At 37.4% G+C, this 12,947-nt stretch overlaps 1 protein-coding gene across 1 annotated transcript; it reads right to left on the bottom strand.

Annotated features, from left to right (window-relative positions):
• Positions 1–4,632: 4,632 nt before the first annotated feature.
• LOC112561935 (cubilin-like) lies at positions 4,633–12,531 on the bottom strand. Its single transcript, XM_025234803.1, has 13 exons — positions 12,394–12,531; positions 11,921–11,999; positions 11,455–11,579; positions 11,059–11,208; positions 10,372–10,465; positions 9,578–9,693; positions 9,168–9,329; positions 8,652–8,736; positions 7,175–7,299; positions 6,828–6,988; positions 5,976–6,059; positions 5,211–5,320; positions 4,633–4,770 (listed from the first exon to the last, which is right to left on the bottom strand). Exons 2-12 carry the CDS (start codon positions 11,941–11,943, stop codon positions 5,234–5,236), a joined length of 1,212 nt encoding a protein of 403 aa, XP_025090588.1. The 5' UTR covers positions 11,944–11,999; positions 12,394–12,531; the 3' UTR covers positions 4,633–4,770; positions 5,211–5,233.
• Between the last annotated feature and the right edge of the window lie 416 nt (positions 12,532–12,947).

Below are 12,947 nucleotides of genomic sequence, written 5' to 3'. Positions count from 1 at the left end.
TCAGCAATTGCATTATGATAGAAAATCACCTGCAATACCAGAAGGATCTTTTGCGACTTGACAGTGTTAAGACCAGTAGTATATCGTGAGAGGATTCACTTATAGATGGCCTGATAAACGTACCGTATAATATCACAAGTAACAATGTTACACATCTGAGAGAATTGTTTTTTTACAATTGTGGGTTTCGTCAAGGTTGTTCACACTGTTCAACATCAAGAAACTCTCCATGAACACCACACTTCCATATCAGTGGTAGACCTCTGTGTAACTTGCATTCTGTAAACATCGACCTCATGCTTAGCATCAGGAGAGAAATTACTCAACTTCATCAGACTGAGTAGGAGTAAAAAATGGAGCCCAGCTCTAGCAAAAGCTGTCATAATCAGCACCAGTGATAACAGTAGAGGTATATGAACAGTCAGCAACTTGTGGCCTGTAAATATGGCAGCTGCACAACAGAACTGCCTACCGAAATTGCAACAGTGACACTCAAAACAGCAAAGATAAACAGGATTTGGCAAATCAGTTTTGTCTTCAAGTACCAAATGTACAAACCCTTCCTACTCTGCTCTACAAATCACAAGGCCAACAATATGTAAGAAGCTCGGATACCATCCCAACCGATGACCCATTCTGACAAAGCTTTTCTGGTTTTGCAATGTCACCTGAGAACTGAGTATTTAGACAAATGAAAATAAACGCAGGAAACATAAATCTATGTTCAAACCTGAATTTTATGGTACATGAAAGTAATCACAAAATGTGTTAACATACCCATGAAATGTAAAAATAATACTGATTTTATAAATGTGTATAAAATCTTTAAAATTCCAAGACATTAGCAACAACATATTTTTCTTGGTACTATCCCAGATGTTTTTTGCTTTCAATAAAAATTTAGTAATGATCATCAGTTGTACTTCACCTTAAGTTCCATATACATTTACAGTGTTCATCCGGGTATAAAGGTAATAAAAAACATGAATTGACAATGAAAATATGATTAGCATTGAAATAAAGAGTTCCTATTTTGCTAGCTGCCCTGTTAAATTATTTTAGAACTGGAACCATTTTTTCAGCAGATGGCTTTTGCAAGTTTTAACAGATCAGACAGACAGAAAATTTAGGGTACAATTGCTTACAATCCTTGTGCGTGTATGTTTTGTAAGTGGATCTGTAGAAAGATCACACAAAGGATTCTTTGATCCAATCCCTGGATATGTGTGACACAGTGTGCTGATCTTGACCAGGATGGCTGGCCTGCTCAGCAGATGGCACATGATGTAAAACAGATTCTCTGTTTCCAGTTGACCTGCCTTCTTGGCCACTTTGTGTAATCAATTGTTGATCTCTGCATGTTCTAGAACCTTGAACACTACAAGAAGTTTGCATATTTGATGTTTGCTCACAAGATGAACCTTGTGCATCAGGTATATCCTGTGTAGATGTTTCTGATGAGCTACTAGAGAAAAGCCTTGAAGTTGAACATTCCATGATTGCTGTTGGTGAGGATTGTACACCAGGGAATGAATGGGCATGTGGCAAGCCATGTGAATGCAATGAATGACCTCCAGTCCTTGATGGCAAGAGACTATGTCTGGGTGCTGACATTAGATTCTGTCTGATTGCTTCAAGGGAATCTTTTCTACTGACTGAAGTCCTGTCTTGGTTGCCATCAAAGCCATGTGCCAGACGGTTCTGTCTGCCAGGCAGAATATTTTTATGGTTTTGTACCTGGCACGACACCTCAGTATTCTGCTGTGCTGACTCTCTTTCATGCATGCTAGACGGTCCAGGTCTAGTGTTAGGCAAGTTGTTCCTGTAATCACAGTATCCATGGCTGGGTATAGACATGCCATTTTCAGAACCAATATCTGGATCTGACAGGTTGGACTGAGGATGTGAGGTGCAAAGTTCTTCAGTATATGGCGGTGGTGTCTCCAGTTGACAGTATGCAGGAGGAGGAGAGGTAAACACAGTGTTGTAAGAAGGTGGCATCTCATCAGCAGTGTAGGCAGCATTGACTACACCAGGTAAGGTGGTGGTGCCATTTGGTTCAAGATGACTGGTGACACTACAAACACAGTGTTTCCTTGCTCTGAGTGGTTATTCTGTCTCATCTGATGTAGTTGTGACCCACAAGCTGAATGATTGCGGCGGCGATGGCGGTTCAGTAAGCACAGGACAGCCACTACACACATGAGGAGGAAAAGAAATGCACCAACTGTGCTTCCCACTACACCTCCAATGTTGTTGGCACTGTTTTCTGAGGATCTGTCTCCTGTAAAACAAGTAGATAACAGAATTTGTAGATGAACTTGCAGGATATGAAGAAATAAAAGTTGCTACAAGCCTACAAATTTTCATTATTATTCTCATTACTTCAAATTTCATTTTTGATAAACTAAATATTTGTTGCATTTACCAGTGATTAGAATACTGACATTCATGTTGCTGCATATTCCTACAGATACTGATAATAAAACATATATTGCTTCATGATTGTGCTGTGTAGCTTTAATCAAAGCTTCCATGATCTGGTTGTATAACTTCTATGACAGGGTAACCTTTTACAAGCTAAATGATTTCAGTAATCGAAGGCCATGTTAATGTAAACAAAAGAAATAAATTTTACTTGAAAAATCTTTTATAACCATGTATTATGATTATATTATCATATCTTTTAAGAATAAAATTCTTTGGAAAAATAGTAAAATTTGAGAAAGACGTTAAATACTTTGCCTTACCATTGGGACCTGTAGGTAGGACACCAGATGCTGACTGGACAGCAAGTTTGAACCCACGGAACTGGCCATTGGAATCAGAATTAAATTTGATGAACATAAAAGCAGACTTGCTCCAGTATGAACCTGTGCTACGGCTGCAGAACTTCCCCAGCACTGGGGACTCCTCATTGTAACCTAAAGCCAGCAACAAAATAAGGGTTTCAGCTAGGCAGAACTCTGTATGAATGGTCTGACAGCAATACTTTGCATGGAGAGCTGTTTTCTTTGATGCAAGACTTATAATGTTTGATCATTATACCCACTAGTACTTCAAGCTTTGTCCAAACTGTAAGCTGTTTTCAGGTTAAAAACTGGTGAATAACTTAAGCTACAAAGTCTTTTTTCTCTTTTAAATTAACATTTATAGCTTAGTGCATGTGACAGACTCCTCTGCATGCAGTATATCCTTTGAATTTTTAAATAATTCATTTGTGATTATTTCATAGTTTTTATTGACACTTTCTACCAGTATAATAAACTGTTGAAAAATGCAATAGACTATAACTAAAAAAAATTGCATATAGTAGTCCTTTTGCAAACAGAAACGCAAACAGAATGACTAAAAGATGTAAAACATACCATCATAAATAATGACGTTGTCAAAATTGCAAGAATAAGATGACTCAAGGACAGCATCTAATATTTCTAAAACAATTGTTTGGTTGTAGGACGATGTCTCCACACGCCACTGACAAACAATATTCCTGCAAATCAAACAAAAGGAAATTGGGTTGACGAGTCCACATGCATCAAGAATAATGATGAATAATCACACTTTTAATGCCTTTAAAAGTATTCTTGATTCCTACATGCATGCACATGCAAAATGCACGCATGTATAAAACACACACACACACTACTCTGCTGTTAATCTAAACGAAATTTAACAATTATATTACACCCTGACAATGGGAAGGAGCCTGTATAATGGTGCCATTGCCATTTTTCCCTGAAACGATGAGCTAATGACCTCTGTTCATTTAAATCTCCTTAAACTCTGAGCATCACTTGTGGTAACCTGATTTGACACCAGATGCAGCACTGTCATCACATAACATTCCAAACTCAAGTAACAGACTTAATATCAAGGTGGTTAACTAATCAGAGCCCCCTCCCCCCACCTTTTTCCTCAGGCACAACTCTACAAAAATGTGCAGTATAGTGGTCAGGAACTTGCAGACAATGAGCAAGTGACTACCACAACAAACAACATGGCTAGATTAGTGTTATTTCCAGGCAGTGAATCCAAGCGTATATTGTAGGATAACTTATGTATGTAATTAATTCAACTAAGACATCTCTAAACTCCTTTCTATAAATTAGCTGTTCTATCATTCAATGAAAGTTAAAGGTTGAAACAAAATAACAATGAGGAAATAATGGTATGCTCACGGAGGATAATAATTTGGGTAGTTTGGTGAAGTGATGTAGGTCACAGAAGAAGCTGCTGTCACTGGGATCACTCTTCCATCACATCTGAGTGATTCTAAAACAAGGAAAAACAGCCAACACATACAAACAAATGATACTGGATGAAAATGGATGCTAGACACACTGCCCAAAACTACACAAAAGTGAACTTATTATCTGTGCATTATAATAGAAGTCATATCAATAAACACATGCAAAAATAAATGAATAAAAATATAAGGATTTGTAAAACATCCCAAATTCTGCAAAAAATTGGTTATAACATTTCACTTTTGTTGTCTACTTCAAAGTTTGGTGAAGACTGATCAAGTATCTAACAGACTACAGATATACTTGTGAAAATGATGACCACCTATTTCACAGAAAGAGATGTAGCTGTTTGAACATTAAATCCTACCTGATGCACTGTGCAGCTTCAGCTTAAAGCCTCGATATTTTCCATGCGTGTTGGATGTGAAAGAAACATACATGACTTGCCAGGTAGAGACTACAGTCACGCGATCACTGTCATCACATATCTGGTGTAGTCGTGGGCTCTCTGTAGACTCCCCTGCCAAACAAACTCTACAACTGTAGCAAATCTTGATAAACAAAGGTTTCATTACCACAGTATTACATGCAGCTAAGGCTTCCTCATCTCAGAAAAGAACTTCTTGAAAGCTTTTTTCTCTATTCTAACTAGTTTCTCTTCCATTTATCACTAACATTGAACACACATCCTACATGCATTGTTCCACTACTTTAGGTTTGTCCTTACTGCAGCACCATTAAGTATAATCATTTTCTGCATTAAAGTATACAATGTATATGTAAAGGGACAGATTTTCATGACTTCATTCAAATGATGAGGCAGTGACTTTTAAATGAGAGCTAATTACTGACTTTCCACCCAACAACCAGTTGATGGAGGCTGCATAATACAGCACTATACCAGTTCATAAACCAACACTTTTTATTTAAGAATCATGCACATGCATACTAATCACCTACCATCATATACCACAGCACTATCTTCACATCCTGGGATATCTACATCCTCCACCTCCAGACTGATTACACGACCTGGTGGCGCCAGCACTCTCCACCAGCAGTCTACCCCCCTGTAAGAGGCACAGATTCTGGCATATACATATGTAATATGGTGAGAGATGAAGCTATCAGAGGCTGGTGGACCCATCAGCCTCTCTCTCTATGCCATGTTGTGGAGAACCCTAGCTACACATTTAACCAGAAACCAAACAACTTTAATCAGTTCTGAGACAGAATGGACACAAAATCCACCTGTTTGAAATATACCTATGATGATGAATACATCGCTAAAAATGTTAGCATGTATGTTGATATCAAAGACAAGCTTTTTATTAACTAAATGAATTCGAAACTCACTCTCCTCTAATGTTCGTGAACAGCACTCAGGGAAGAAGGTTGCTATTTGTGTGGCCTCTGCAAATATCTTAAACTTTTTTACTAATTGGAAACGCAAATTTAAGTTATTTACATTTTCTCATGGTTGGAGAAAACATGTCAGTTAGCCCTTTGCTGTTTTGTGCTTGTTGCAGATGTTTTAGAAGCATCTGTTTGTGCCACAGTCAAGAAACATAGCCAAGTACTGTGAAAGTAGTACTCAGTGGCAGTTTGCTGCATCAACAAAACCTCTATTGGCCCACAACATTCTTTTCATAAATATAAAAATGAATCATTTGGCAAATGCTGTATCTTCTTAAAGTCATTTTAAAGCACAATAATAGGTCTTACTTGGATAAGGCTCAGGGTAGTGTGGGCTTGAAATATAGGCATATGCAGTGTCGTTGACATATACATCCTTGTTACAATTAAAACCTGTACAAACAGAAATATAGTCACATGTCATTCACATGCATATCCTTATTACAATTACAACTTGCTGATACACAAAAATAAACAGACCTGCATGCATGTACACACAACTTTGATGTTATTTCCCTTCTTTTACTTCAAAGCAAGCATCTATTTTTGCATACAAACATAAAGGACATTCAGCCACTTTTAGTGTATAGGCATAATTTCCAGGCAACTATAATTGTGAAAATGTCATACACACACTTGCTTCCTCATGCACACAACAAATTACAAAAACAATGATAAGCCCCTGCAGACCAAAGAGAAAGTGGAGATCGTTGATCTTCAGTTGTACTTAGATGAACAATGGAGACCTGCTGTAGTCACAGAGACAGAGAGTGAAGGTTGATGTTGGACAGTGGTCAGAAAGGTGGAAGTCAGGAGAAAGTACACTGTTTAAGAAGCTGCATGAAGATACAACAATTTGTCCTTCGGGTGATAGAATCAGAATGTTATTCTTTCGTTATTCACAGATGATTTTCGTCTTTTTTTTACAGCTCCACACAGACATGTTCAATTGCCCCTCAGTGATGTTCAGTTTTCTTGAAAACGATGTTGTTCAAATGACGCAAGCAGTCAAAATATTTTAGACACTATTCATACATGAAAAAATTAAGACCAACTACAACTCATTACAATTATCTTGTAAGAAGCAGCACTTGAAGAACACAACTGCCTAACATTCAAGGTATAAACACTATTCTATCACAAGCATCACTTCATACTCACCACATTTTCTGAAGAAACTAAGCGCAGATGGAAGCCTTGTGCACTGAACATATTGTCACTGTGAAAATATAGCAGCATGGAGTCACTGGAGCTTGTGTACACTGGGTCATGAATACCGCTCCAACATAACTCAGCAATGACTGGTCCACTAATATCTGGTCCTGCAGCAGAGTGATCAGCTCTTGTTCACACAGTTGTTTCAAAGGCTGCCTTCATGCAAGTTTCACTTTAAATGGCAATCTACTGAAATGTTTCAAAAGTGGTTTCTATTGCCTGTGCTTTGGAGAGCTGCACATATAGAATAAGAATACTAAAAATCAACAGACAACTAAAAAGAGAACTGTTACCATCATATATGGCCAGGAAGTCACCAGAGGAGCAAGAGCTGGATGTGTGATAGATGGACAGGTTTACAAGCTCCAGCTGCACAACACCAGTCACTGCTGTGACCAGCCACTTGCAGTCCACATTACTGCCAGACAGACAAAATAAAATGAAGCAGCAGTCAGTGGGGGGACATAGTGGGCTCTCTTAGCCTTAGCAAACGCTGCAGCAGCGATTCCCATTCATGATCTGATGTGAAAAAAAAGGTTTACATACTTATGTCTGTGGGAGGAAATAAGAGCTTGGATTTTTGGAAAGTAAAGTTCTTCGCCTGATGACCGCATCCTAACTATTTCTGTCACCAGAACAACAACATACGGTCATAGGATTTTTAGTTACTGTGCAGCAAAACAATGGAACTCTTTCTCCTTCCATATTCGCCACCTACTCATCATTGAATCCTTTAAATGTGCACTGAAAACACCCCTTTCTTGAGCATTTCTCCTAACAACATTCTACATAATGCTAGTCCTTTTTCACTCCCCTCCCTTTTTTTCTCTCTATTTATTGGCTACTTCCCTAGTCTTCCTCTGCAGAATCACCATACTCTCATTTCTTATTACCTGATTAATTTTAGTGTTTTCTATATTTGTCTTTTATAAGTCTTCAGTACTGTTGTTTATCTTTCCGTCCTTCACATGTTGTCCCTGTCTTGTTCTTGTCTCAAGCACTAAGAGCACGCTCTTTACAAGCATGACTACGCACTATGCAAATATGTTTATTATTATTGTATAAAAATGAAATGATTGTTGTAGATTATCTTTCTCCAATGCTTACCAGATAGTCTGAGCTTAGGATTAAAACAGCAAGATAAATTACTGTCCTTGCCTAGTAGAGTTAGTGGCCTTGGCTGCCAGAGGTACCACTAAACCCAGATACTTCTGCCCTAGATCACGATAATAAGCTCATCTATCCCAAGGCAGATGCAAAGAAGGCTGCAGCTCAGAAAAAAAACCCAAAAACCCAAAAACAAAACAAAAACAAAAAAATCCCAAGCAAAGTCTGCTTAAGTGGAATGGGAACTGGTAACAGCACTCGAAGGCAAAAAAACCAATCTTCAAAAGCGTAGAAAACTGCCAGAGCCATCTCAACAGCAAAGACTTGTGAGCTCTCCTGTGCAGGCCAAAAGCACCTGGGTTTTGTGGGGCCTTTTGGTGGCAAAGACTGCTAACCCCACTGACCAGCGGCAATAGTTCATTTGGCTAAAGGGCAGTTATAGATCCTAAGTTCCTAATAACTGGGTTCACTGGTAAAGTTAACCAAGAAATAGTTTTGAGGGCTAATGCTCATAGACATTTACTAACCCCTTAAAGCTAACATGTTACCAACTAACCTGCAGAATTATCTTGTGATCTTCAAATTCTGACAAGATCTAATTCTATTATACATGAAAATGTAATTTGTATCAAAATCCAAATAGTGAATTAGTATTAAAATTACCTGGGATAATTATACGGAAAGTTGGGTGAAGTCAGATACTGTGGAGTTGCATTCACCAGGAGATAAGTCAAGGTGGGACAAGCATCTGCAGCATAGACAACAATTAATCTGGTGTCTGCAATGCTGACTCCAAGTCTTTTGTTTGTTCTTATTCAGATGTATTCAGGATAAGAGATTTGAGACATCGGAACAAATTCATTCAGTGGAACATTAACCATCATCATTTCTGAAATACATCACTTGTCTTTAGTAGGTACCACTGCCTAGAAATCCCAACACCTCTCTTTTACTGTCAGAATTCTTAGTTCTTATGCCAGCTTCTTTCACCTCCTTCATGCTTGATTCTCTTGTATTTTTCTCGTTTTACATTAACTTGTTCATTTTTGTCTACTGCATAGTTGTTCTTTGCCAACTGTACGCACTTGAAGCTGCCACTTTGAGGGACAGGTAGGTTTTAAATCAACCATCAACATTACCATTATAGAAACACCAGCTGAAGTAGAAAGGATTACTTACTGTGAAGAGCAATGCTGGAGTAAGTGAGGCTAAAACCCTTATTTGTGACACTCACATTGGTTAAGAATTCTAACAAAATACTATTGCCAAGAGAGCTCACAAGAGTTGGCTTCTGTGAGCCACACCAGTCCATGATCTTGTTATATTCATTGTCAGACTTATCTGCAATGGAGAAGTAACATAAGATTTATTCTGGCATTTATCAAAAATCAATATGTATAGTCAATATGATGAATTAAGAACCAGCAACTTATTTCACTCAACCATACAATTTTTCTATTGCTACAGAAATTCTATTATAGAAATATCTCTTGATAAACAAATTTTTATCTTTGTTAGGGTGAACAAATATCACAATTAGAAGCTACAAACAGGTAGGGGCCAGGAAGACAAGGAAATGTACAACTCACAGTCAAAAGCTGTTATGTTGTCCTCACATGTGAATGTCAAAAGAGAGTCATCAACTCTAACCTGTGTACTCAAGTGAATGGTGCTTGGCTTTATAAGCCAACGACAATATGCATTGCTGGAAAAAAAAAAAAAAGCCAGTGACAGTGAAGTGCAGGAAGAAGAAAAGAGAAAAAAAGTGAGCAATGATCATACTTTTTCTTCTAGAAAGTTTTTATTAACCAAATTTATGAGAGACCTATTCTACATCTGACCTAGATGAAACTTTACATCTGAATCTGATTTTTCTACTTTAATAATGCTGAAAAATTCTTCAGACCAGAAGTTATACTGTTAGTATATTTCTCTTAAAATGGATATTAAATATTAAAAGAGAAGTGACCCACAATCTCTGCCAACATTGACATTTAATTTCCTTCTATAACATACAAGAGTGTGACTCTAAGCATCAAGTTAAATATAGAACTTGTTGAAAGCATGGCTGCCTTGCTACTAATGTTTAACACAACTGCAGCATTAGTACATTTGTCTACACTGATTTACCATATGTTCTTGAGCAGTACAGTTGTAATGCTAGAATACATCGCACCGAGGCAAATGACGACCAAAAATAGGAAGTACGTAAAACACTGGAGAATTGGGATAACGAAATTCCAAAATAAAACTGAAATAACAGTAACAAATAAAACTAAAATAAAAAGAACTCAAATTAAAACTGAAATAACAGTGAAATAAAAGTAATGCAAAATTTGAAAAGAACAAAAGAAAAGTAGTTGCAACGATTATCTTGACCTACTTTGGGTAGCCTCCACCATTTTCAACTGTGTCTGATCGCAGGTGAGCAGGTGTCTCTGAAGACTGCAAAGGAATAATATCTGGAGTGCAAAAACCTAAAAGCAGCCACAAAAAAAAAAGAGAACCCAGTGTGTACATGAAAACTTAACAGTATTTACATGAAGATGTTCAAACCAACATTTTGTTTTCATTCCTCTGGTACGCATCAGGACATTTATAAAAAGGAAAACCTTTTGATCTAGAAATCACTTTCTCCTTAAATGTCTGAGCAGGATGGACATTTTTTGGGGGAGGGACAATGACTAGGTCACTGGCAATCCCCTTCCATTCTTGAGATAACACTGCCATGCAGAGAAATAGGCCAACAACACTGGCCTTGGTATGTTTACAATGCCAATAGTACAGTCATTGGACGAGGCTGATGCTGTATGTAAATTAGGCATGTCTATGTACAAGAGTGATGTGACAGGTTTGACTTCTTTGACAGGTTTGACATGGTGAAGTTTATACCCTTGTATTTTAAGAATATAAGGAGTTATTCATCCACAGTTTGTTAAACAGAATCTTGCACTGAGCTTTAGTCAATAATTATAAGAAAAAAAATCCCACTAGACCTTAATTATCTCATCATGTCACAGATTCACGCACAACTTTACAGCAGCCATAAATATAAAATGAAATCACTTACTGCTTATATTGTACACCAACCATACAGATGAATTGAAGGTAGAGCTGTTAACCTTGGGAAGAAGAAGAACTTTAGTGCCACGGGATATGACATATTTACTGGTTACACGTCCACATCCAGCTCCTAACTCCATAAAAGTTGTGTCAGGACCTGCACATAAAATCATCACTGTAAAGAAATTCCCGTTTTCCTAATATAACTCCAAATTTTGTAATCACAGAAAGCATGTACGTTAGAAAGGTAGTGTGCAGTGATGAAAGATAAAAAGAATTTAGGTTAGCTGCTGTGTAATTTAGACCACTGGCATCTTGGACATTAAAGAAGCCACCAAATTTGTTTAGAAATTCAACACATTTCTGTTATCACTATAGGTATAAAGGATAAAAGCAAACTGACCACTGTAGGCATAGACTAAAGAACTAAGGTCATAGGCTTGAGGTGTGAATGGGTTGTCCACCAGCGACACTTGCAAGCACCGACTGTAGTCATTGTCTGCATCAAGGTCAATACGCAACAGCAGCCTGCACATTAATACAATGCATCTTTCTGGACAATCGATGTCACTTTTCTGAATATTATTAACTTAAATACAGAACATACATCGGTAGAAATGCATCATTACCATCCTGCATGCCATTATATCCTCACATCCTGCATAGATCTCCTATTGCTATAAGAACGAACTACAATCATAGCAGTCCAGCCTGTGATTGGTTGGTTGTGTTTTACACAATGCCAGCAATTAAGGCATTCCAGCCTGTGAATAACATACCTCCTAATATGCTAAATCTTAACTTGTAATAGCTGCTGACAGATCTGGTTGTGTTTTGAAAGAAACTTAATACTGCTGATAAAAACATACCAAGTTGACAAGAATGTGGCCATATCCAGCCATACAAAGGAACTGGCTGACCCAGCATACAACAGCCTTGGAGATGTATCTGAAATACCAAATCAATGTCATACAAATAACCTTCCCTATCCAAGATCAAACCTTCAACTGATTTTAGGTCATAAACGATGCTTATGACACGATCTTAGCTACTACAATAAAATAGAGAATCAGAAATCAAAAACAGCAACATAATGTTTTGTCAACTGACTTTTCAAAAAGGAAAAAAGTTATTAAACATTTCTGTCAATCAAACAAAAAAAAACCCCCAAAAAAACAAAAAAAAAAAAAACCCCAAACAAAACCAAAACCACAATGCAATTACTATATCCCATAACAGATGCAGACATAGGGTACTCATTATCAGACAGGGCTGACAATAGTATGCAAGTATAACGATTCATTGCATATAATATAATATCTGGTACAATTATTCAACAGACTTTCCAGCTGGCAGTTGCCATGTATGTGACGTTGACAGGGCTGTTGCCAAAACCTTCAAGTGAAACATCTATAAACAAGTAACGACTTGAGCTGCGTATGGTCTGAAATGTCTGCTGGGGTGCACATCCAGAGCTCAAAAGTGGAGAACTGTCATTTTTACCTGCACACACAAGTGGGATATCATTATCTATACCTGCACACATAAGTGGGACACATACTTTCACTTTTCATAACATGGCAACAAAACTGTTACTACCATGCCAGTCACTTTTATCTGAAAATTATTTTTAATCAAAATAATAAAAGTGTGTTTTAACAAATAACAAAACATATGCCATGTCCCAATACAACTCATTTAGGACATTAACTCATTATCTAACAATGTGTAACACCAAGTCTCTTTGGTAAGCATCATAATCACCAAAATGACACCTCTATTAGAACCAAATCAAATATAATGCTCCTCCAACGAGTAAAAATGCAAAGCTATTAATACAAATCTTCTTCTTCAACTTAACCAGGGTTCTTTGACTTTCATCAGCCACACTTTATG

Source organism: Pomacea canaliculata, linkage group LG4 (genome assembly GCF_003073045.1).
Source record: "Pomacea canaliculata isolate SZHN2017 linkage group LG4, ASM307304v1, whole genome shotgun sequence".
Taxonomy (NCBI): Eukaryota; Metazoa; Mollusca; class Gastropoda; order Architaenioglossa; family Ampullariidae; genus Pomacea; species Pomacea canaliculata.
Note: the sequence above shows the minus strand (reverse complement) of the source record. Positions and strands in the feature narration are given on the sequence as shown.